Here is a 25,195-nt window from a genome sequence, read left to right as displayed (position 1 = left end):
CAACAACACGGTTGTCTTGTGTATATCATGACAACAACACGGTTGTCTTGTGTATATCATGACAACAACACGGTTGTCTTCCGTATATTGTGACAACAACGCGGTTGTCTTGTGTATATCATGACAACAACACGGTTGTCTTGTGTATATCATGACAACAACACTGTTGTCTTCCGTATATTGTGACAACAACGTGGTTGTCTTGTGTATATCATGACAACAACACGGTTGTCTTGTGTATATCATGACAACAGCACGGTTGTCTTGTGTATATCAGGGCAACAACTTTGTTGTCTTCCGTATATTGTGACAACAACGCGGTTGTCTTGTGTATATCATGACAACAACACGGTTGTCTTGTGTATATCATGACAACAACCCCGTGTCTCCTGGATATTGTGACAACAACATGGTTGTCTTGTGTATATCATGACAACAACACGGTTGTCTTGTGTATATCAGGGCAACAACATAGTTGTCTTCCGTATATTGTGACAACAACATGGTTGTCTTGTGTATATCATGACAACAACACGGTTGTCTTGTGTATATCATGACAACAACACTGTTGTCTTCCATATATTGTGACAACAACACGGTTGTCTTGTGTATATCATGACAACAACACGGTTGTCTTCTGTATATTGTGACAACAACACGGTTGTCTTGTGTATATCATGACAACAACATGGTTGTCTTCCGTATATTGTGACAACAACGTGGTTGTCTTGTGTATATCATGACAACAACACAGTTGTCTTGTGTATATCATTACAACAACGAGTGGTTGTCTTCCGTATATTGTGACTGTTCTGGAGAAATATGGCCAGGTTGATTGATTGATTGTTAGATAGTTTTATAGGTGTTCGGGCAACTAGGCCCATGTACACCTAGCCCATAATAAAGGTTTGCTAAGTACCTAGATAGTTCATAGACTAGTGAAACTGCCACACGCTTTAAAAGCACCACACACTACTTTAAGATTGGCTGACATATTCAACAGAGACCCATGGTCATCAGAGATAGCAATAGCGTTATTAGAGACATTAAAAATGGAGACTGATTTTTTATCCTTCAAATGAAGAATGACTTCATTCCCTTGTAAATGGGATGGTTGAACCTTATTTCACGAAACGACAGTGAGTGAGTGAGTTTAGCACTACCACCTGTAAAACCAAACTGACGATCTTTACGTAGGCAGACATAACCTTCCCAACATAATCGCTGGTTAGGAGTTAAGAATGTCTCCTGAAGACAAAACATCTGGGTCAAAACTTAATACAAACTTTAAATCCTGGACCGTTAGCACTGAGTGATCTAGCATCAAGAGATCCATAAGAAGGATGGATTAAGACTTCCATTGTTGACCCTTAACCATGCTCGTCAGATCATCAGGGGACAATCTTAACCCCAAGAGGGACTGGGCAGCTGACGCTATCGTCTGAAGACCATCAGACTTGAATGCACGAGTAGTGCCAAGATTAGCAACTATACAAATAACAAAGTTGAGAAAGTCAACAGGAGAGACATTGTTAAATAGAGGTTTGCAAGATGATTCAGGCATGATGTCAACAACAGGATCAGTCTGACATTCAACTTCAAGAGTCTCAGTCTGAGTACTAGCAGTCACCATGACAGGAGAAGACACAACATCAGAAATTGTAACAACCTGAGACAGTGGTTTAGCTGCAGGAGGTGGCTTAGGGACTGCTGGAACCTGAGCGACATCAAAATCTCCACGCACCTGTCGAACAGCCTGAGAATAAGACAACTTACCCTCCACTCGGACTTTCTGAATCTGGACAGCTTCCTGGTATTTAATACAACCTTTATATCCCGCAGAGTGTGCACCACCACAGTTCTTACATTTAAGGGAACTTTCATTGCACTCCTCGTATTTGTGCTTCCCTCCACATTTAGCGCACACATGATGAGTGCTTCTACACTTAGCAGAGACATGCCCAAAGGACTGACACTTGAAGCATCGAAGAGCAGGAGGAACATATATCCGGATTGGAAATCTCTGGAAGAAAATGACAACATGATCCGGTAAAGACTGGCCAGTAAATGTAAGAAGAACAGATTTGGTGGGAACTTTATCAGGCCCACGAGTCAGACGCACAGCAGAGCACATTAGAGGTAACACAGGTTTCAACTCGTCCTCAATGTCATTCATCTCAATATCCAGATCAATACCATAGATGACTCCACGTGTTCTCATTAAGGATTCAGGCTCATGAGGGGTGACAAAATGTTCATCAAGTTCTGTGACTTGCAAAAGTGTTTTGGCAGCCTCAACGGTTTTTGCAGTGACACTAACATCTCCCCTGGCCATCCGCTTAACACTGACTATTTCTGTAGTGATCTTAGCCAAGGCTCTAGCCAAAGCACGCTGTGTCATAAGTTGACAGAGGGTCGGTGAACCATCAGCATATTCATCTACATCGGCTTTGAAGATAACAGTGGTTGATTTGACCCGAGGTGGCTCATCAAAGACAAAAGTAAGATCAGACCTTGGAGTAGGAGGAACAGTATTTGGTTGCTTGGCAACACAGGCTTTTTTAGAAGTACCATCTGGAATACGGCCGATTCGCTTCCTCCCTGAAGCAACGACTTTAAATCCTTCCTCACATTCCATTCTGTTGTCAGCCATTGTCGAGGACAATCCCCATCAACTGACTGTAACAATCAGCAAACACCAAATAGAAATTAAAAGTTTGAATGCACTCCAACACAAGAGAAATCAAAAGCCAAAGAACAAAAGAGGAAGTATCATAAACAGTCAAGTGCGCTGTATAACACTAGACAAGTTGCTGAGAAGCAAAAGACGTCCGAACTCGACGGCAGTCAAGACCGAACTAATATGGCCAGGAACATGAAATGTTCGCTGGGAGTAAACTGGGAGCATTCGTGCGAACGCTGAGTGCTTCGCGGATTTTGTAGCTCATGTAAATCGTGGGGCACGTGAAATTGACCATGTATATAACGAAAGCTTTGTGAAAATAAATCAGTTCGAAAAACACTGCGTAACAATATGGTAGCAGAGCGTGGTTTTGGATAGTTTAGAGCAGTGTTATCTGGGTATAGGGTGCAGTGTGCACGTTATGTCGTGTGTTGACATTTAGTTAGGGTTATAGAGGAATTTGAGTCACAGTTTACAACAAACAGATTTTGTTCACGTTTTGAACTTATTTGTTGACTGTTTCTTGTTTAAATCACGTGCACCAAGTCATGTCGCAAACAAGATCTAAAAAGTCAACTCATGACTTTCCTGACTATGTGGCCGAAATAGCGGAACTTAGACTCAAGAAGGCTATAGTCAAATCAGCCTTTACTAAAGCAACGAATAGACTTGAAAGACTTGTTGATGAAGCGAATCGTTCAACTCGGGCAGATATCCGGTATGCGATTGACAAAGCTAATGATTGTCAGCTTAAAGCTATCGAGATAGTTATATCACTGTCTGTAAAGTTTCAAACAATAGGTGATCCAGATAGCATGACAAAAGTTACTGGCGAGGTAACACAGATAGATGAAATTGGGAATGACATACAAGAACAAGCTCAAGAATATTTGAGAAACAGGGCAGATATGAGATCGTTCAGCAGTGTTAGAACAGGATTATCCAGATTATTTACGGATGAAAAAGAAAAGCATGTTCCTGTTGTCACTGCTTCTCACATAGAGAGTGGAACCACAGTTGGAGTTAGATGTTGCTAGTTTAGGTCAGAGGTCACAAACAAATGTCATTAGGTTAGGTCGGGGGCAGCAGACCAATGCAGATGAATTTAGTCATATGAATAGGCCAGAACTCATTACACAGAAGAATGTTAGACATACAATTTCCCCAGAAACTATTGCAAATTCGAGTAGTTACAATTTGGGAAATGATATGTGGAAGCAGTTGTGACGTGTTTCCATTCCTACTTTCTCGGGTGATGCCAAGTTATATGAGGGTTGGAAAGCGCTTTCATGGCTTGTGTTCATAAGGCTCCAGCTACACCCGAGTACAAGCTTTTACAGTTGTGTCAGTACTTAACTGGGGATGCAATGAAAGTCATACAAGATATAGGTCATAGTGCGGCTGCATATGACGTAGCACTAGATAGATTGGAGAGGAAGTATGGTGGCAAGAGACGCCAAATTACGTTGCAGTTGGAGGAAGTGTGTAACTTTAGGCCAATTCGTCCGGGCAATGTCAAGGATATTGAGCATCATGCTGACATGTTAGACACTGTCGTGGTCAATCTTAGAGATTCTGACAGACTAGAAGAGTTGGGCAATGGAGCATTATATAATCAGTTACTGAAGAAAATGACAGAATCTGTTAACTGACTATCAAAGATGGGTCTTTGATCGAGAGCGTCAAGAATCAGTAGACACATTGCATGAGTGGGTGTTGCAAGAAACTGAGTTTAGCGATGTAGCATCAGAAACTTTGCATGGCGTTTCCCAAAATGGAAGGATTACAGTTAGAGGTAAGAGCAAATTGGCTTCATTCTTTGGCGATCGACAGACTGACATGAACGCTCAGTGTGTGCTCTGTAAAAGTGGTCATCATATTTGGAACTGTAAACAGTTCAAGACAATGACTGTTCCCACAAGATGGGAAACTGCTAAACAATTGAACCTTTGCTTCAGGTGTTTGGGCACTAACCATTGAGGTAATAGTTGCAGACGTAGAATCACATGTGGAATAGATAACTGTACCGCAACTCATAGTAGATTTCTTCACTCAACAAAGAGAAGTTGTGACAATGTTTCCAAAGCTGAAACTCCTGAAACTGAAAAGAAACATGGAAGTCATGGTCCATCTGTAGTTACAATGTCTTCCGGGGGCACGGGTGGCCCAGTCGTCTAGGCGCCGCAATTCGCTGTGCAGAGTTGCGTCCCTTGGGCACGCCAGAAACCTATGATTGTAGGTTCAAATCCCGGTTCGCCCCGATTATGTTTCTAGGTTTGTCAGCACCATACCTGTGCTCGTGGGTTTCACCGAAGTGGTAAACGTCTGAGACCTGCATCACTTCGGGCTTTCCTCCCACATTAAGCTGACACGCCGTGATATAACTGGAATATTGTTAAAAGCGGGGTTAAAACACAACTCACTCACTCACTACAATGTCTTCCACTAAAGCTAGCAAGTCAACGCTAGTATCATTGAGAACAGTGCCAGTAGTTCTAAAGAATGGAAAGAACAGAATTGTTGTTAATGCACTATTGGATGATGCCTGCACACAGACTTATATTAATCAAGGTGCTGCCTCAGAATTAGGGTTATGGGGTCCTACAGAGAAAGTTTCAGTTAATGTCCTCAATGGGCAACATGAAACATTGGAAACTATGTCAGTTCAAGTTGGACTAGAGAGTTTGGATGGTTCAGTCAATACTACAATATCTGCCTTAACAACTACTCGGGTTACGGGACAGATGCAGGTTGTTGATTGGCAGAAGTTTGCAGGAAGATGGAAACACCTTGACAGCATTGAGTTTCCAAAAGTTAAATCTCCTCATATAATAGATCTACTTATTGGAATGGATTATCTTGAACTGCATAGATCCTATCAGGATATACCAGGTCAGGAAGGTGAGCCAACAGCACGGTAAACTCCCTTGGGTTGGACCTGTATTGGTAGGATTCCAGGATTAAGTGATTGTCATAATTCGGGCACATTCTTCACTGACAGTAGGGAAGAAATTTTGGGAAGTTGATGAAGTTCCCCTTCGACATCTATCCTTTCCAAGGATGATGAATTTGTGATTGAAAGAGATACAATCAGATACCAGAATGGTCGGTATCAAATTGGCATTCCATGGAAGGAAAATGCAAGTCCTTTACCGGACAATTGGGAAATAGCTTACAAACGTCTCTGTTGCACAGAGAAGAAATTATCAAAAGACAAACAGGTTGCTGATACTTATGATGGTATCATATCTCAGTATCTTGAAAAAAGTTACATTGAAAAGGTGTCCATTGATGAAACAGATGTACCATGTGGATGGTACTTACCTCATTTTCCCGTAGTGCGTCCAGATAGGGCAACTACAAAGGTTCGCATTGTCTTTGATGCATCAGCAAAATGTGAAGGTGTATCATTGAATGACAGTATTCATCAAGGTCCAAAATTACAGGGTGACCTATTCCAGATATTGCTCAGGTTTAGAAGGTACTCGGTAGCCATAGTATGTGACATTGCAGAAATGTATCTTCAGATAGAAATGTTGCCAAAAGACAGGTCATTCTTTCGATTTCTTTGGAGGTCAAACAATCAGAATGACATGACACAGGTTTACCAATTCTCAAGAGTAGTCTTTGGTGTTAATGCCTCTCCGTTTTTGGCACAGTACATATCACAAGAACATGCTAGAAGGTTTCAAGATACTCTACCAAAAGCTGCTGAGACTGTTAAAGTCGACCTATATGGATGACAACATAGACTCGCTTCCAAATGAGGTCGAAGCCATAGAGCTGTATGAGCAGCTTACAGAGTTAAGCTGAAAGGCAGGCATGTGTGCACGAAAGTTGTTAAGCAATTTACCTGAAGTCTTACAGAAAATTCCAATAGAAAATAGGGCTACTGAGGTTGATCTTGATAGGGATGAGTTGCCAACTACAAAAACACTTGGTCTGACGTTGGTGGCAAAAGATGACGAGTTTAGCTTCTGAAGTACTAATGCACACAACAGTTGGATACTTACAAAGAGGGTTTTTCTTAGAGAAATGGCTAGGGTATTTGATCCCTTAGGATTCCTTGCTCCTTTCATCATCAAAGCAAAAATCATCATGCAGGAAGTCTGGCTCAAGGGTTTAGATTGGGATGAAGAGCTTCATAATGATTTGAAACAGAAAGCATTGCTTTGGCTCAATCAAATGAAAGAGTTGGAGACTGTTAGATTCCCGAGATGCTTGCAACTCAACTTCAACATTGAGAACAGGAAATTGCATGTTTTCGTTGATGCATCTGAAAAGGCATATGAGGCAGTAGTATACAACGTGACTACATATCAAAGTGGGATGGTGTCTAGTCGCTTGGTGGCATCAAAATGTCTAGTAGCACCTCTGAAATCAGTCAGCATTCCTCGAATGGAGTTAATGGCAGCAGTATTAGGAGTTAAGTTGATCTTGACTGTAGTCAAAGCTCTTGAAATGAATATTGCTGGTGTGATGCTTTGGTCAGTCAAAATGTGCTGTATTGGATAAAAAACCATAGCCGCAAATTCAAAACATTTGTAGCTAATCGGATAGCCTTTATCCAAGAAAACACTGTTCCTAGTCAATGGAAATACGTTCCTTCTGTTCAGAATCCAGCAGATATCCTGTCTAGGGGTACAACAGTTGCTAATTTGAACAAAGCATGGACTTCTGGACCTGACTTTCTAGAACAAGATGTGACAGAATGGCCTTTACAGATGGTGAACACGCAAACATTAGATGATTCTGAAGCCAAGAAACCTGTTATATCGACAAAGCAGTTCTTTGCAATGGTAACACCTGACTGGTGTTTGAGACTAGATCCGAGAAGACACTCAGATTGGCAAAAACTACTTAGGATTACCGCATGGGTTAATAGATTTGTGAACAACAGTCGTTCTGAATTAAGTTTGAGAATCGCTGGGGGACTAAGTCACGAAGAGCTTAGTGATGCAGAGATGTATCATTTAGGTAGTGCACAAAAGGAGGGATTCACCAAGGAGGTATCGGCTCTTGAATGTAGGAAACAATTGCCATCAAATAGTAAACCCATACTTGATGAAGATGGGTTGATAAGATGTGGAGGTAGACTGCGGTATGCAAATTTTCTCCCATTTGATGCACGGTTCCCGATAGTATTGCCCAGAAGAAATTGGGTAACAAAGCTAATCGTGAAGAAATATCATGAAGATGGAAAACACATCCTTGGTAGAAACCAGATCCTTGCTCTACTGTCTTCACATTACTGGATCGTTTCTGCTCATGAAGAGATCCGTGAATATGAAAAGGAATGCTCTCGGTGTCGCAGACTTAAAGCAAAGCCTGGTGTGCAAATCATGGCTCCACTACCACAAGTTAGACTGAAATACTCATTGAGAGCATTTGATCAAACGGGTGTTGATTTTGCAGGACCTTTCATCACAATACAAGGTAGGGGAAAGCAACGAGTTAAACGCTACCTTTGTCTCTTTACTTACCTGGCAACTAGAGCGGTGCACTTGGAAATGGCATACGGTCTTGATAGCGACTCATTCATGAATGCCTTTTACAGAATGGTCAACCGTCGAGGCTTGCCAAGTGTAGTGGTTTCAGATAACGGGACAAATTTCACAGGAGCCGTTAAAGAGCTGAAGCAACTTATAGACAAACTTGATGAGGATTACATTAAAACCTCCTTGGCCAGTCGTGGAGTTACTTGGAAGTTTAACCCACCATATTCACCATATTTTGGGGGTGCTTTTGAAGCAATGATAAAGTCTTCCAAACGAGCTATATATGCGATCCTTGGCAATGGCGACATCACTAATGAAGAACTTGTGACTGCCTTTACCAGAGCTGAATCACTGATCAATTCAAGGCCTTTAACTTACCAAAGTACACATCCACATGATGACGTTCCACCAACTCCTAATCACTTTCTTCATGGTCATTTGGTCACTTTTGGAAACGGTGGATGTCTGAATGGCTTCCTTCTCTACAAGCAAGGAAGAAATGGTTTATACCAAACCGTGATCTTGAAGTAGATGACGTCGTTCTGGTTGTCTCCCCTCAGTCACCTAGAGGCAGTTGGATCACCAGACGAATCATAAAGACACATCCTGGAAGAGATGGACACGTTCGAGTTGTTGACATACAGACCAGTAAGGGTGTTGTGACAAGACCAGTGACAAAAGTGTGTCCACTGGAATGGAATGTGTCAGAAACTGCAGCTGGAGAAGGATTCAAAGAACAGCAGAAGGATTCGAGGAACGGATAGAAGAATTCGTGAATGGAGGATTCAAAGAACAGCAGAAGGATTCGAGGAACGTGAATGGAGGATTGACAGAAGTGTTCATGGATAGAAGATGTTTTTCAAGGATGAACATTCAAGGAAGTATTTCGAGTGACTGAAACATTAATATTTTTAATTTTGTAAAACAGGATGTGTTCTTTCTTTTTAACAATGAACATTATACTTACCAGTGAATTGACATGCTTTCAAGTGGAATATTTCTTATTTACAGAGCTGTGAACGTTGAAATGACTGCTTTGTTTTTTCAGGACATGTGTGGACTTTTTATGAACAATTAACTCGCATATTATTTCAAATATATATGTACATATACTATGTTGTGATTGATAGCTAATATTTGAAATGATAGACTGGGATCTATCATTTCTAGGGGGAATGTTCTGGAGAACTATGGCCAGGAATATGAAATGTTCGCTGGGAGTAAACTGGGAGCATTCGTGCGAAGGCTGAGTGCTTCGCGGATTTTGTAGCTCATGTAAATCGTGGGGCACGTGAAATTGACCATGTATATAACGAAAGCTTTGTGAAAATAAATGAGTTCGAAAAACACTGCGTAACAGTGACAACAACGCGGTTGTCTTGTGTATATCATGACAACAACATGGTTGTCTGCCGTATATCATGACAACAACGCGGTTGTCTTCTGTATATCATGACAACACGGTTGTCTTGTGTATATCATGACAAAAACACGGTTGTCTTCTGTATATCATGACAACAACACGGTTGTCTTGTGTATATTGTGACAACAACACGGTTGTCTTGTGTATATCATGACAACAACATGGTTGTCTTCCGTATATTGTGACAACACACTTGTCTTGTGTATTGTGACAACAACATGGTTGTCCTGAGTAATTATTGACGACAAGGTTGTTCTGTCTATTTCGTGACCGCAACACGTTTTTTCTGTTTACATTAAGATAACCTCACTCGTGTATGTCATTACAGGCACTGTGTTGTCAAATGTATATTATGACATCCACACTGTTGTCCTGTTTATATTGTGAATTCACACTGTTGCCCTGTCTATATTAACACGCATACTGTTTATACTGTGTACATAATGACAGTCATGTGTAGTTATGAAATGCACATTGTATGTTGTGACGTACTAGTCATCAGTATTGATAGCGGGCGACATTCGCGATACCAGGTGTTACTGTCTTGTGACATAGATTATACATGCGTTCTTCAACTGAGAAGCGCATGTTTCACTCATGCTCGAAGTAGCTGTACAGCATGTGTGTCTACAGAAGTAACTGGTCCTTATGTGTGTAGCCTGTAGTCCCATAGCCTTTACAAATTCAAGGTCAGTAGTGCACAGCTATAATATGGAAGGTAAGGCGTTGTGCTTAGGGCTTACATATGTGATATTGATGATGTCGTGTAGGTATGATGCTGTCGTACTAAAGTCTAATGGTGTATTACTGCATCTATTGTTGCCGGGCATATATATCATCGCTGGCAACAATATATGCCAACTTTCACGGCCCATATTGTCGCCAATCGTCACATATTCTCGACGGCGACGATATATGCCGGGGGTGCAGTGATTTGAAAGGCCATATATATGATAGAATGTAAGACGACTCGGGATTTTGTTAGTGCGGACACCATTATGAAGATGCTTTACGTTATCTTTCATTAGCCCTCAGTTTACGATAATTAGATGTAAACGTTACTTCTATAAGAATGGATATGATCTTAAAACTGTTTTATATGTAAATGCAAATTTAACTGATTGACAGAAGATATTTATCAACGACCAGAAACCAGAAATGTTTTATCTAATGAAATGGGTGGTGTAGGAATATACCTCTGGTTCATTAATTATTAACTTGTGATACGCAAGTGATACAATAGTTATACATCTATAGATTGCTGTATAATTATTTATGGGTAGGTTTCTCGGCTGGATAAAGCCAACGGATAAAAACGATATCCTTTGGGGTCATATGCGGATAGAGATGCAAATATGAAAGGTCAAGTATGGACTACTTTCAGTGTTTATAAACAAACATGGCGTCGGCGATCGAGTTAGAATTACCCGTTGGTGAATCAGGATAAACTATAAGGATAACTGCCATCATTATCAAAAGAATAGTCTCATGTAGTGAAAATCAGTGTCTAACTGTGACGTAACTAAGGTTTGGGCAACTTTGGAGATATAAATTGCGAGACTATTTTGCGAGGGCACTAGCCAAGCGGAATCAGTTTCCATATATCTGTGCTTGAACACCTCTGCGCCTAGAAACCTTTTCCACAAATGAAAACAGTTGGATTTGGCCGAAATATGTTCGAATTGCTACCTTGTTTCGTTTTGTCGCTGTGTGTACACCTGGCGACTGACTGTGGTCGTGGCGTCTCATAGACTAGGGTCAGAGTAGTAAAAACAATTTGTGTAGGCAATTGTTGTTTTGCATATACATGTATGTAGTGACGCCACTGTATAAGAAACAGGTTTCATTTGGAACTATATTGGCTACCGTCACTGTCCAACCGACACATCACTTACCCTCTGACGTAATATATATTAATGCGCACATTCCTGGAAAACTTGCAATGTTTAGGTAATATTTGTGAGAGATGGAAGGATATTTTCTAGCACAGAATTGAAGAATGACACTATATGATAAAGAGGTTATCACGCTTGTGTGTTTGGGATGGTAAGTATCCTGTATTAGGAATAAACGCTATGTATTTAGCTCGCCAAGGCTTGTTTAATACAATCTCCAAACACACTCGCGTGATAACCTCTATTTATCTGTAAAACTTTTGAATGTCCATGTACATGTATATATTTATCTATATGACGCTTTTTTAAATATCACTTCTATTTTTTTAAGCATGTCTATTCTGTACAATGTATGGCGTAATTTATATAGAGGAGATATATTTATGTAGGGCAAACTTTGTTTATAAATCCCCATCCACTATACACATGATTGTAGAAATATATACTGTTAAACTTACATCATTTCTAAATACAAATACAGTACCTCTACAACATTCGACTCTATAATATTTTCTGTTAATTATTTCAAATTTCGAGTCTTTTCTCGTTACTTCGATTATTTTCTCGTTATTTCAATTATTTTCTTGAAATAGCTAGTTTTTTCTCGTTGCTTCGAACATTTTCTCCTTCGTTTAAGCATGGACTTGCATATATACGGTTATATAAGTCCGTGGTTCAAGAAAAACGCAAACATTTAAAATTTCAATATTTTTCTCGTTGCTTGAATTATTTTCTCCTTATTTCGATTATTTTCTCGTTATGTCGATTATTTACTCGTTATATCAACTTTATTTCAACTTGCTTAAATTATTTTCTCCTCATTTCGTTAATTTTCTCCTTATTTCGATTATTTTCTTCTTATTTCGATTATTTTTTCGTTGCTTCGAGTTCTATCTCGCTATAAGGGTGTTGTATTGTGTTGTTGAATAATTGTTGGTGAGCAGGTAAGGGTAGGGGTATTGTTGAGTATTTGTTGTTGAGGAGAAAAGGGTGTGGATATTGTTGACTAGACACTGTTGTTTGGTAAGTTGTGTGAGTGAGTTTGGGTTAACGCCGATTTCAACAGTATTTTGGTTATTTCATGGCGTGATGAAGACATTGACGCTTACCACGGTGGTGAAACACACGAGCACGGGCATAATGTTGACAAACCTAAAACAATAATCAGGCGAATCATAACCACAAGCAAAGGTCTCTGGTACGCCCTAGGGAAGAAACTCAACACAGCGAATTCCGGCTCCTTATATGACTGGATCCACCCGTGCCCACTTGTTTGGGAAATGTGTGCTGTTGCCGAGTAGTTGTTGTTGAAGTGGAAGGTGTTGATGTTAATGAATAGATGGTCTTGTAGTGGAAAGAGTGTGGATGTTCACGAGAGGACACTGTTGTTGACGAAAGGGGAAAGAGTGTGGATTCTGTTGAGTTGGAGTTTTTAAGAGAAGGATGTGTGAATTGCAATCATGGGGATGTTGTTTTGTTGATGTGGAGGAAAGGACGTGGATGTGTTTGATTTTACAACGTTTTAGGGGGAGAAGGTGTTGATGTTGCTGAGTAGACGCTGTTGTGGAAGGAGGGCTGATGACTAGGGCTTGACGCTGTTGTGAAGGGATATTTTGATAAAGTTCGTACATCTTTATGATCAAAATATCTGTGAAAAGTAATATTTAGAACACTATTACAGTCATATATATGCATTGGTCAGCACTGAAGACACATACATGTATAGGAAGACACGTAATAGGCATACACGTAGGCATCAAAATTTTCATCAGCATCCATTCAAGTCTCTTTAAGAATGTTCGCTGGTTTGTTAACTTTTTCTGCTGAGTCAGGTATTTTAAAATGTTTGTTGATTGATCTAACTGTCAAAAAACCGAAAGAATGAGGTTAATGTGGATTTCTGCACTTGTTTGCTACACTGCCAAATTCACACTTGAGTGAGTGAGTTAAATGTTTAAGTTACGATGGATATTTTATTATAGAGCAAAAGGTGAAATCACTCAGCGTTTTTAGCAGTTTTGCATAAAAGTAAAATTAATATAACACAACTTTTTAAAATATTTAAACATCTGGATAAAACGTTAAAATATAAGAAAACATAATTTAGTCTCCATTTTAGTGTGCACATTTTGAGCAAATTGATGACGTCATACAGTGCAATGGCCTCAGGCAAGAGGGTTACAATGCAGTGACGTCCTTATTCAAGGACTACGACGCTACTTTTGCCGTAAGCAATACACGACAAGTCATAAAACGGGACTCAAATTAGTTTTCACTTATTACGCCTTATATTTGACGATTTGATTTTCAGTGTCGTGATTTTCTGCTTCATACCTTTATATTGGCGTTAGACTGGCTTAAAATATGTCGTTAAGAGGTGACTTCCGATACGCTCCAGTCGCGCAGTAAACACACAATCATACCAGCAAATGTCCTTAATGTTTAGGGATTAGATAGTTGTGTGGTACAGAAGGGTAATTAATGACATGCCGTCTTACTTTCACTCACATAATGTTTACATATACCCAGCAATAAAAGAAACGCAAGTTGTACATAAAATGCGGATAACGTTAAGACTATTTGTGGATAATATTAAGAAATGATAAGATTTGATAACAAATGGGCGTTGATTGTTTGATGACAACCGTCGGTGTTTATTGAACAATCCCCCCAAAAACAAAGTACCCCCCAAACAGAAAAACGAAAGTACAGTTGTGTCCACCAGTAGCGTGTGTGGAATCCGTCAGCTGCGATATAGGCCGCACATCGCCGTCTTGTTGAGTCGACAAGTCTTTAGAAGAAAGCTTAAGGAATCCTGTTCCATTCCCGCACCAAAAAGGCTTCCAGTTCCTGAAGTGTATGTGGCTGCCATGCAGTCTGACAATGTCTCCCAATCTCGTCCAAGACATGCCATTGGCGCCATGTCCGGTGAAAAAGACGATCCAGAGCATCACAAGACTATTATTCACTCTGAGGAAGTCCATAGAGACCCGTGCTGCATGGGGACGATCGTTGTCCTGCTGAAAGACCTGGAGTTGATGTTGACCCAGGAAGAGGGGTCTGACGTGTTTACGAAGGACACCATCCCTGTACACGGCAGGAGTCACACGCTGACGGAACACGTGTAGAGGGGTCCCGCGATGATGACTGAAGTCTCCCCAGACCATGATGCTTCCTCCTTCCCACCGGTCGGCCTGAAAGACACAGCAGTTACCGTAACGCTCATTACGTCGTCTCCACACTCTGATGCGGCCATCGGCGAGAGAAAGGTTGAACCTTGATTCGTCTGTGAAGACAACTTGTTGCCAGTGTCGATGTCGTCAACCCATGTGCTGTTGGGCCCACTGCAGACGTTGTTGGTGGTGACATGGATCGAGTCAATATGGGTCCAACGTAAGGACGTCGACATGTGATTCTTGCCGCTCGACGATGAACTGTGTCGGCTGACACGGGATGACGTGGGCCTTGAATGGTTGCAGCTGTCCGTGTTGCTCGTTGCTGTCGGTCACGCAGATGTGTCATCCGGATGTAACGGTCCTGCGCTGGAATAGTGACCCTCTGCCGTCCAGAACGAGACCAGTCTTGGACACTGCCTGTCTGCTGATGCCTTGCGACCAATCTGGTGAAGGTAGACACATGACATCCAAAGTGGCTCGACACTGCAGTTGACTTTGATCCGCCCTGTAGCATCTCTATGGCAACGCCTTCCCAGAGTTCAGTTAATCGAAATAGATGAACAAGAAGGAAATCCACGCATTTTTGCATGTGATTTGCGCTGCACGTGCAAGAAAACGTCAAGGAGACGAAACGACTGCGTTCCTGCGACGTACTCAAAATGGATGATGTAAATAGGGAACAGTGTTTCTTCAATGCGTCTCTTTACGTGAACTTTGTATACATTTCATTTCACAAATTACTATTTTATTCATTTCACAAACAAACAACTTGACTTGCCTTTCTTTTTGCGTTTGAGTATACATTCATTAGTAATGTCGAAAGTCGTTTGATTATTGCAGGAGCATTTAAGACGGTATTGTAGCTGGCCATGTGTATATTGTGACATACCATCAGCAATGGTACCGGTCGAGTGAGAGTAAAGTGTGAATACGCTATTAGTTGTTGTTGTTATGTAGCAGTATAGATTGTTGTACATGTATTTTACTAATTGAAGCGCTGGCGATATGTCGAGTGCTGATGCGACCAGACTGTAACAGGAAGTGTAATTATAGTTCCTGCAAGGTTGTTGACAAATATGGCAAGTCTGATCGTTCAAGGAGTTTCTAGAAGGTTGACTGTACCTATACCTGAAAACCCCGAATTCTTGCAAACTTCAACGCCATTCCAGATTTAAAGAACATGCCGGTTTCAGGACATTCGACACATACATGACCCATTGCTTTATTTGTAAACCTAAACCTGTGTGTTTCAATATGATAAGTGATTACTCATTTCATTGATCTTGTGTTGTTATTTACTGGTTTTTCAATTTTGTTTTGTACGTAACGATTTCTGGGTGAGCCTGTGCGTTTCAGTTTGTAAATCACCTGGTAAAATTATACTATAGCATAGCTAAACATTGAAATCCACAAGAGCAAATACTCAACAGTGAAAGAAAAGTTTAGTTCATTCACAAATGGTTGGATGTATTTTGTAATACTATTCATTTCTGTTCACTTCAGTGACCCCTAACTTTGGTTGTCAACGTTGTTGAAGACTTTGTGTACTCATATGCTATAGACCATGGCATCGTCGCCCGAACTCTCTACTCTAAATTGCTCTGCATTTGACAGTAACACAACGCTGAACTTTACTCTACCCCCGCTGGATTACTCTCTTGCGGACACATACAAAGTTGTGGCAGGATCCCTTGTGTTCCTGTTCATCCTGCCCTTTGTCCTTTTCGAGTTCAGCTTCTTCCCAATTGGCGCCTCCTCCGCCATACTGCTGGGTGCCGTCCTCATGGTGGCAACAACTGTACTGAACCAGAGAGACTTTTATGACATTATTGGAGAAGACGGAAACTTGCGGACAATATTCCTTCTCCTTGGTATGATGATTATATCCCAGTACTTTGAACGAGAACATATCATTCACAAAATGATGAACAAAATGTTGAAGAACGATATATCCTTCCCCGGCTATTTATGGAGAGTTAATATGTTGTCCTTCATAGTGGCTGCATTGTTCACCAACGACGCTGCATGTATCATACTGACACCACTGGTTCTAAGGCACTGGTGCTCACAGGATAGACCAACTGTTGAGCTGGAGACCCTTACACTAGCAATATCAACATCAGCAAACATTGGAAGTGTCATTACCATATTCGGTAATCCTCAAATGGCATTGATAGCGTCAACAACCGAGGAACCTGTATTCCTTAAAAGTCAGCTTGATCTCCAGCGCAGCATTACTTACCTCGGTATTCCGGCAGTCATAGGCTACTTCCTCAACTTGGCCTTCCTAGTTGCTCACTTCCAGTTGAATGCTTCCTATAGGCTCTGTAACAAACCAGTCGCTTTAGCAGTTGAGGTAGATGCCGCGTCGTCATCAGAGGCAGATGTCAAGGGAAAGAGCAGGGTCTTTCTTTGGCTGCCTCTCCTTGTACTGATCGTCATGTTGGTGCTTTTTTTTGTTAAGACAGACGACTTCCGGTTTGATATAGGTTTGTATTATTACCTTTATATCTAAGGTACACGTGAAAGAAGTAAGACTTAGGAAAATATCAGTATTTATCATTGGGTCATAAGTCTGTTGAATGAGCAATAACTAATGAAAACATCTTCGCGTTATATTTCACAGATTGCCCATTGTCTCATCTGAACAGTGGTATGTTTAAGGTCTTGTAATTGTTTTCTTTTTGCGTTCAGGTATTCTTCCAATGGCGGCTTCTGCTTTAATAATGACAGCAGACGCCGTATTGAACAAGACCAACCCAAGCCGCCTGATAATGAAAGTAGACTGGAACGTCATCCTCATGTTCTTCGGTATTTTCGTGTGGCTGGGTGGGGTAAACGCCACGCGAGTGCCACGTTATGTGTGGGAGGCTATTGGTTTAGCTGGTCATCCTATCAATGATGCTAAGACAATTGCAACATTTTCGGCGTTTGTTATCTTTGGGTCTAACATTTTCAGCAACGTGCCCTTGACGATCATCGTTTTAGAGCAGTTGCAACCGTGTGCCGATCAGCTGGAGCTTGTGCTATACCTTGCGTGGTGCTCTACCATCGCCGGCAACCTCACACTCTTCGGCAGTGTGGCAAACATTATCGTGGCGCAGAAATCCAAGCAAACCCTGAATATTCCCCTCACGTTCTGGACATTCTTCAAATACGGCTTTTTGACGACACTTATTATTACTGTACAGGGCATATTTATCATCTATGGACTCTTGCGGCTATGATGGCTCACGTCAGGATTGTATGTTCATAGAACGCGCTCGTATCACAACAAGGAACTAGCAGACATGTTATTATCACAAGAAAATCCAAGTCATGATCGTGGATGATTGTCACCTGTGTTAGTAGTAGTTAGCCTAGTGTTTGCCTCACTTTCCTACATTCATTTTGTAAACATGTAATTTCAGTCCTGAATGATTCCATTTGTTTTGTTTTATTTAAACATATTTTATTCAGATTGTAATAGATTGGGAACAAGTTAACCAACTTAGGACTCCCTCTCCATGGTATTTACAAAGCTTGTACAGTAAATCTATACAAGGAAAACAGAAAAGAAGATGAGTGTAAAGATAACAAGAAATGTACAAAAGAGAGACTAGTATATGTACATTAAAGTGTTACCCAAATCTCTTTGTATGACTTATAAACATTTGCACTGCTTTAAAGATGTGTTGATTTTCGATAATGGACAAACATTCATTTCCGTTTAACATCAAACTTAAATCTAATTTAACATTTTTGTTCACGGCGTTCTGTAAAATGTCCCGAATTATTATTAACATAGTTTTTCTTTGGTGGACATACAATGGACACTTTAATAAATAATGATATGCGTTTTCACATGGATTACCACATTGACATATTGGATCACATTTTATCTCTATTCTGTATAAATCATAATTTAACTGGCTTTTCATGTATCTTAATCGAGTATGATAAATATTCAACTTTCTAACACCACAGGAAAAATATGGAGGTGCAATGACTAGCTCTTTTTGTATGTATGTCTTGAATTGGGATGTAGATGTACAATTTCTACCTGCTGCAGGAATAGTGTTCCATAACCTTACAGTTGATGGAATAAAAGAACACGTTGAGTGTTTTAATCTAGTATATGGAATCTCAATATTGTCTGCATTTCTTAAATTATATGATATAGTTGAACCTACAGTGGTTGGTACAATGTCTTTAAGATAAGTTGGGGCAATATTACTTTGTATTTTGTAGAACAAACATAGCTTACATTTCCTCCTTCGTTCTATTTACGTTTCCCATCCTGTTTCATAAAACAGATGTGTGTGCGAAGTATACTTGGGAGCCCAGTAACTACTCTGGCAGCTTCTAGTTGGAGATTTTCTAACTGAGTTGATAATTCTATATTACACCCATCCCACACTTCACACGCATATTCGAAATGGGGTCTTATGAAGATTGTATATACTTTATTTAATGTATTACTGTTCAATTTGAATTTGAATTTTCTCATTGAATTTATCATTTTTGATGTTGATTTAATTATGTTGTCTACGTGACAGGACCATTTTCCGTTAGATGCAAACGTTATACCCAAATGTTTATGATTTTGAACATTCTTAACTTTACATTCATCAAAGTACAAGGTAATAAGGTCTGATTCATCTTTTAAGGAAAATATAACCGCTTCTGTTTTATCTGGGTTGTATTTATTTAACCAGCGTTTTGCCCAGTTACACAGCTTGCTCAGATTTAAATTTAGAGTTGATTCAACAAGTTGATTCTCTGGTGAAGAAAAGCCGAGTGCTGTATCATCAGCAAAGAGTCTTGTTATGCAATCTAATTCATCAGCAATGTCGTTAACAAATACAATGAATAAAAAGGGACCCAACACCGACCCCTGTGGAACGCCTGCCTTCAAAATCCTTGGCTTGGATAGAGCCCCGCTTACAAACACTGATTGAGCACGATTGCTTATGTAACTAGACAGCCATTCAAGTAAGTTCCCTTTTATACCATACATTTCTAATTTGTACATAAGCCCTCTATGCCAGACACGATCAAATGCTTTTGACACATCGCAAAAAAACATGCAATATTTTTCTCTATTATCTAAAGATATACAAATTTGATTATACAATTCAATTAATTGATGGACAGTGGAATGGCCTTTTTGAAAGCCCGACTGGTATTTATATAACAATTTATTGTCATGAAAGTAGTTATAAAGATGCTTAAATACAACTCTCTCAAACACTTTACCAATACAACTAATGAGTGATATTGGTCTGTAATTTGTCACAACTGAATGATCTCCTTTCTTATACAATGGCATAACATGCGCTCTTTTCGATTCTGTTGGATATGCATTTAAAGCCAATGAATGATTGAACAACATACATAAAACAATACTTATGCTGTTTACTGTTTTCTTTAATAGGTTGTTACTTATTCTGTCTGGACCAGATGCCTTGTTAATTTGAAGACATTTTATAACGTCAGATATTTCATTTTCTGAGACAGTTAATTTGGGGGGGGAATGCTCGTAGATGTTCCAGAGTTTTTGACGACATATTTTGGTAATTTCCAATATGATTGTTTATTTACTATATATAGTTCCGAAAGAAATTCATCGATGTTTGAATAGAACTTTTCTTTCGCATAACTTTTCATGTTGTTGACTTTATTGCGTTGTTTTTTGGATGCTATAATATCTGTCTCCTTATTACTCCATTTTGATTTCTTTCGTAACCTATTACGTATCCTACACTCCTTTCTTAAATGTGAATCAAACCATGGTTTGTCATTTGGTCGAATAGTGACAATTTTAGATGGAATACATTGTGTTACAAAATCATTCAATCTTTCATACAACACTTCACACATATCATCAACATTTGTACATTCATTAAATAATACAGACCAATTGGTAATGTTTATGAGATCATTCAATTTAACAAAATCTCCTTTGTTATAACATAAAACCTTGCGTTTATAAGCTATCTTGGTGCATATGTGTGTGTCCATTTCCATATAGCTATAGGTACCTCTGTGATCAGATATTGTACTATCGAAGTCGATCACACCACTGACCTTTACATCAACATCTTCACTAACAATGATTGGATCTAAAAGTGTGCTAGATTTAGAAGTGACTCTGGTGGGCTCATCAATTACATTCCTTAAATTTTTTCTGTGTAAAATTTCGTTTATGTATTTTTTTCTGTTAGATAATAAATTTTCATTTAAATCACCGACAATCACCATTTTACTAGATATATCCAATGCAACTTCGATGGAATTATCTAACCGACTCCAAAACTGTATAGAACTGTGTTCTGGTCTGTAAACAGCACAGAGTAATAAAGGCCCTTGAGGAAGAAATATTTTTATCCATATACTTTCATCAGTCATATTTTCTAGTTCGTGCATTCTCTTGTATGTTAAACACTTAGTGATGTATATCATAACCTCTCCCCCAAAAGCATTTCTATCTTTGCGTATTGGATCATGACATGATTGCCACTGTAAAGTTTCATTACCTACAGATTCATCCAGATGTGTTTCAGTGAATCAAACTACATCATATTCAGACAAATATTCTGCAAGATACCTTTGCTTATTACGGACGCTCCTGGTATTTAAATGGAAGATCGACAATAAGTGGTCAAGATTAGTTACATCACCGGTCAGCGGGCCAGGATTAAGTTCAACGTCCCCTGCAAGCTGTATTAACAATAGGAGTACGAGAATTACATTTACATTGCCGAGATAAGCCTGCAGAACGCAAAGGCACAGTCGAGTGTTACAAGCTTTCACTTCTAGTGATAAAATATAAAGCATTATGTCCAGCTCGTTCAAAAGAAACTTTGTGATGGAAGATTTGCAGATAAACAATTGACACAGCCTGTTAGGAGACTTTACAACACAGTTGAACGGTGTACTCCCGGTTTCCCAACATTGGAAAACTTAGAACAACACAGGGATTAATGGATTAACACCTGCGGGTATGTCCCACTGTCTTTTAAGGGGTGACCAACGCTCTATGGACACACTATGAATAGGGGTATGAACAAACATGCAGTCGTGGATTTTTTTATTTATATCGTATTTGATTTCACATGATTTCAATATCACAGCACAATAACATGATTGAATTTCACAATTAATATTCTAATATCACAACATACCAGCTCTACACCCTGCGCTACAACACTCCCAATAGACCCGACCATCTCTTCTTGACTTCACCCTAAACTTATGACCACCAAACCTAAGTAATCACCACCATGCTTGTTCTTTATGTAACTAATATCAACTTGTGCGTTTGCCATGATTGCAATGAACATCCATGAATATATACTGCATTAGTAAATTAGTGAACACGGTCACTCATATTATAAGATAACTTAACTCACCCACCAGCACCCCTACCAATAGTGTACCCAAACTAATCCCTCTATTGCTCTACGCCTGGCTGGGTTTGTTGTTTTAAGAAATGTTGGGAAACCGGGGGCACCCCAGTTGAACACCCCGATCGCAACGCGATACTGAGATATATCATTACCCATATGTCAGTTTTAGTCTGGGAACAATCATACTTTTCTTCTGGGTGAACGATCGGGGAATGTCAGGACGCTGTGACAATATGCTGAGTGAGGAATCAGTGTGTACATAGCATGGCAATAAAAGAATGGATTGTATATTTATTGGAGTTTCATTTTCTGGGAATATAAGGGGAGACTGAGATTCAGGGATATGGATAAAACAGGAAAGTACAGAAAAAGTATGTACAACATGACAAACATTTGTTTGGTTATGTTTGTCCAGTTGATCACAAAGCAGGCGATTCTAAATGATATTGTATTAATATTTACATTCATCTAGACCTAAAACATTAAATTGTAAATGAAAACACATTCGCGGGTTTTGTGTGTTGTTTGTGAATCAAAATTTACCAAGTATTTAGGGAATTTGTTTTACCTGACCTGAAGAGGTCATATAATACAAATGCGTGTCTATGATTTTAAAAGGGAGTGTGAGTGGATAGTCTGTTTGACAAATCTAACAAATGGTAGTCATAATCTCACAACCACTATGCACTGTATAAACATTTGCTCTGTTCTTTCAATCTCAACCCTTGACTAGTATTTGATTAGATTGTATTGACGAATGTTGCCTCATCGACCAATGTTGTTTTTACAATATAAGCAGGATCGTATACTGGGATTTTGAGCAGGGAATTCTCATAATGACTTACACTGTTGAAAAACAGCTTTGTAAAGATAAAATACTCGGATATCATGAGAACTATAGAGATGATGGTATATAAGACGACACAGAACTTTGTACGCGTATTGCGTCGATTTGAAAAATGGATTCTGGTAAGATGAAGTTTGATTTCGATCAGATCCGTTCCTACCTCTCCACCCAGACATACCCAGACCGGTGTACAGGTATCAGAGGACTGAAGGCAAACTTCAGAAGGAAGGCTTCTAACTTCAAGATTCTAAATTCGGAGCTGCTTTACAAGCAAAAGAAGGTAAGTTTTCTGAAGGTTTTGCGTTAGTTGTTGAGATAGTTGCAGTGATACGGAGTTACCTCCCCATATCTTACATTCGACATCTGGCGTGAGGTCGATAACTTCGATAATAATAATTGTAATAATGGGTTACTATAAAACCGAGGATGTATGTATTGTTTACAAGCAGAAAAATTAAACTCATTTTCAACATAATCATAACCACGGACGTACATACGTCTTTGTCATAACCAACTGCACAGTCGACATTTTTTATCAATACCTGCTCTCCTTCCTGATTCTATCAATTGATGACAACTGCATCTAAATCGGACTAATGCCTGTTTATATATTTTCAAATCAATTGTAGTTAAGTAAGCCCCGGTATTCAAAAGAGACGTGTATGTAGAGTAAGATGATAACTTCGGGTTACTGGTAACAGATGTTTCCCACAGATGTTGCATATCGACATCCATTATGCGTTGTTTGAATTCCGATAAGAATACGCCTTTATCTCCAACATCTTGCATTACCCATGTGTAACCGAATTCATATTCAAATAAAATATCCTTTACGTGATTGGTCCTAGATACACAAAAAAAGTCCAGATAAAATATATAAGTTTGCTTAGGAAGTCTTGTCATAATTCATTAAAAAGCTTTGTCCAATATGAAATACATTTTGTGACATAAGTGATGTAACCTCTTTCATAAACCTAGCTATTCAAGGCCCAATAGTGAGGCCGTTAGATATTCTGCATAACCATTGGTCGCATGAGTTCATGTCTAGTCCATTACTAGTTGTTTGATACCAATTAACTTCATTTACTTTATACTATATTAAACAACATTTTTGTGTGAAGATATACTCAAACCTCTTTAAATAGATACATCTGTTGTTTAAATCAGCGTTCTCCTCCGTCTCCCCATTCTCTCCTTATCTTGTCCGCACAGTCACACATAAAGTTCGGATTTTGTTGAAAAATTTAGCATAAATGTATGAGAATGTACATGGACATGTACATGTACACAACCAAATGAAAACTATGTCCGGACCATAACATATTTTGAATTCCTAAATCCTTACTTTGATGTAATCTTGAACTTAGACACTTTTTAACTTATAGGTGTTAATAAAACAAATATTAAAAAACCACAACAAAAACCAACAACATTGTCTCATATTTTGACAAAATATGTTAATTATTAAAGCAAACTGATGTCTGTAACAAAAACTAAAACATTCTTCTGGAGCATCTGTATGAACATGTTCCTCAGCAGTATTCAATCTAAGGACAAGTATAGATGTACAAGAACATGTGTCATGCAAACCTGAAAAGACATGGAAGAGTATGCCTTTGTGCAATCTCTAAGTATTGCTTTTGGTTTCAGATTTTGGTTGAAGGAAGTTGTGAGGTTACATGTATCCACATGTGACAGATACCAGAGGATCCGGTACGAAATTTCAGAAATCATCACCTGAACTCAATTCAATCCCTGTTCAAGCGAATCCTTGTAAAAAAAGTCGGCGTAGATCTCTGCTCTCTGCCAACTACTGATGAAGGATTCTGTTGCATTGTTGTCTTAGTTGACTACTTTACCAAGTGGATAGAAGCTAAGCTCCTGAAAGACAAAACTGCAAAGTATTGCAACCTTCATGTATGAAACTTATCTGCCGCCATGGAATACCAAGTATCCAGATCAACGATCAAGGTCGTGAATTTGTGAACCAAGTTTCACATGAGCTGCACAGACTGAGTGGAACAGTGCAACGAATTGGATGTATAACAGGGGGAGTAGTTTGAACCTGATATCAAAGAATTGGATATAGAACAGGGGAAGTAGTTTGAACCTGATATCAAAGAATTGGATATAGAACAGGTGCCAGAGGTGTTTTTTCAACGGTATCGTGTAAAGATCAGATACATAACTGTGTCGGAGAGACAAAGTAAGGACAAATCCGGACTCACTCTTTCTCAGTTAATGTTCCTAATGCTGGAGCTGTGTGCATCGGTTACTGTTCC

The 25,195-nt window shown here is 39.4% G+C and overlaps 2 protein-coding genes across 3 annotated transcripts; one reads left to right on the top strand and one right to left on the bottom strand.

Annotated features, from left to right (window-relative positions):
• Positions 1-1,348: 1,348 nt before the first annotated feature.
• LOC125377706 lies at positions 1,349-2,653 on the bottom strand. Its single transcript, XM_048391708.1, has one exon. It carries the CDS (start codon positions 2,651-2,653, stop codon positions 1,349-1,351), a length of 1,305 nt encoding a protein of 434 aa, XP_048247665.1.
• A 7,465-nt stretch (positions 2,654-10,118) lies between these two features.
• On the top strand, positions 10,119-18,338 carry LOC124112115 (putative transporter arsB). Of its 2 annotated transcripts, none has more exons than XM_046472090.2 (3): positions 10,119-10,293; positions 16,179-17,164; positions 17,370-18,338. In XM_046472090.2, exons 2-3 carry the CDS (start codon positions 16,240-16,242, stop codon positions 17,900-17,902), a joined length of 1,458 nt encoding a protein of 485 aa, XP_046328046.2. In that variant the 5' UTR covers positions 10,119-10,293; positions 16,179-16,239; the 3' UTR covers positions 17,903-18,338. The 2 variants fall into 2 exon arrangements, with proteins under 2 accessions (XP_046328046.2, XP_046328045.2); XM_046472089.2 differs by having other exon boundaries at positions 10,119-10,322.
• The last annotated feature ends 6,857 nt before the right edge of the window (positions 18,339-25,195 follow it).

Source organism: Haliotis rufescens, unplaced genomic scaffold, assembly GCF_023055435.1.
Source record: "Haliotis rufescens isolate VD_foot unplaced genomic scaffold, xgHalRufe1.0.p SCAF_10, whole genome shotgun sequence".
Lineage (NCBI taxonomy): Eukaryota > Metazoa > Mollusca > Gastropoda > Lepetellida > Haliotidae > Haliotis > Haliotis rufescens.
The sequence above is the reverse complement of the archived record's forward strand: the minus strand, read 5'-3'. Positions and strand labels throughout refer to the sequence as shown.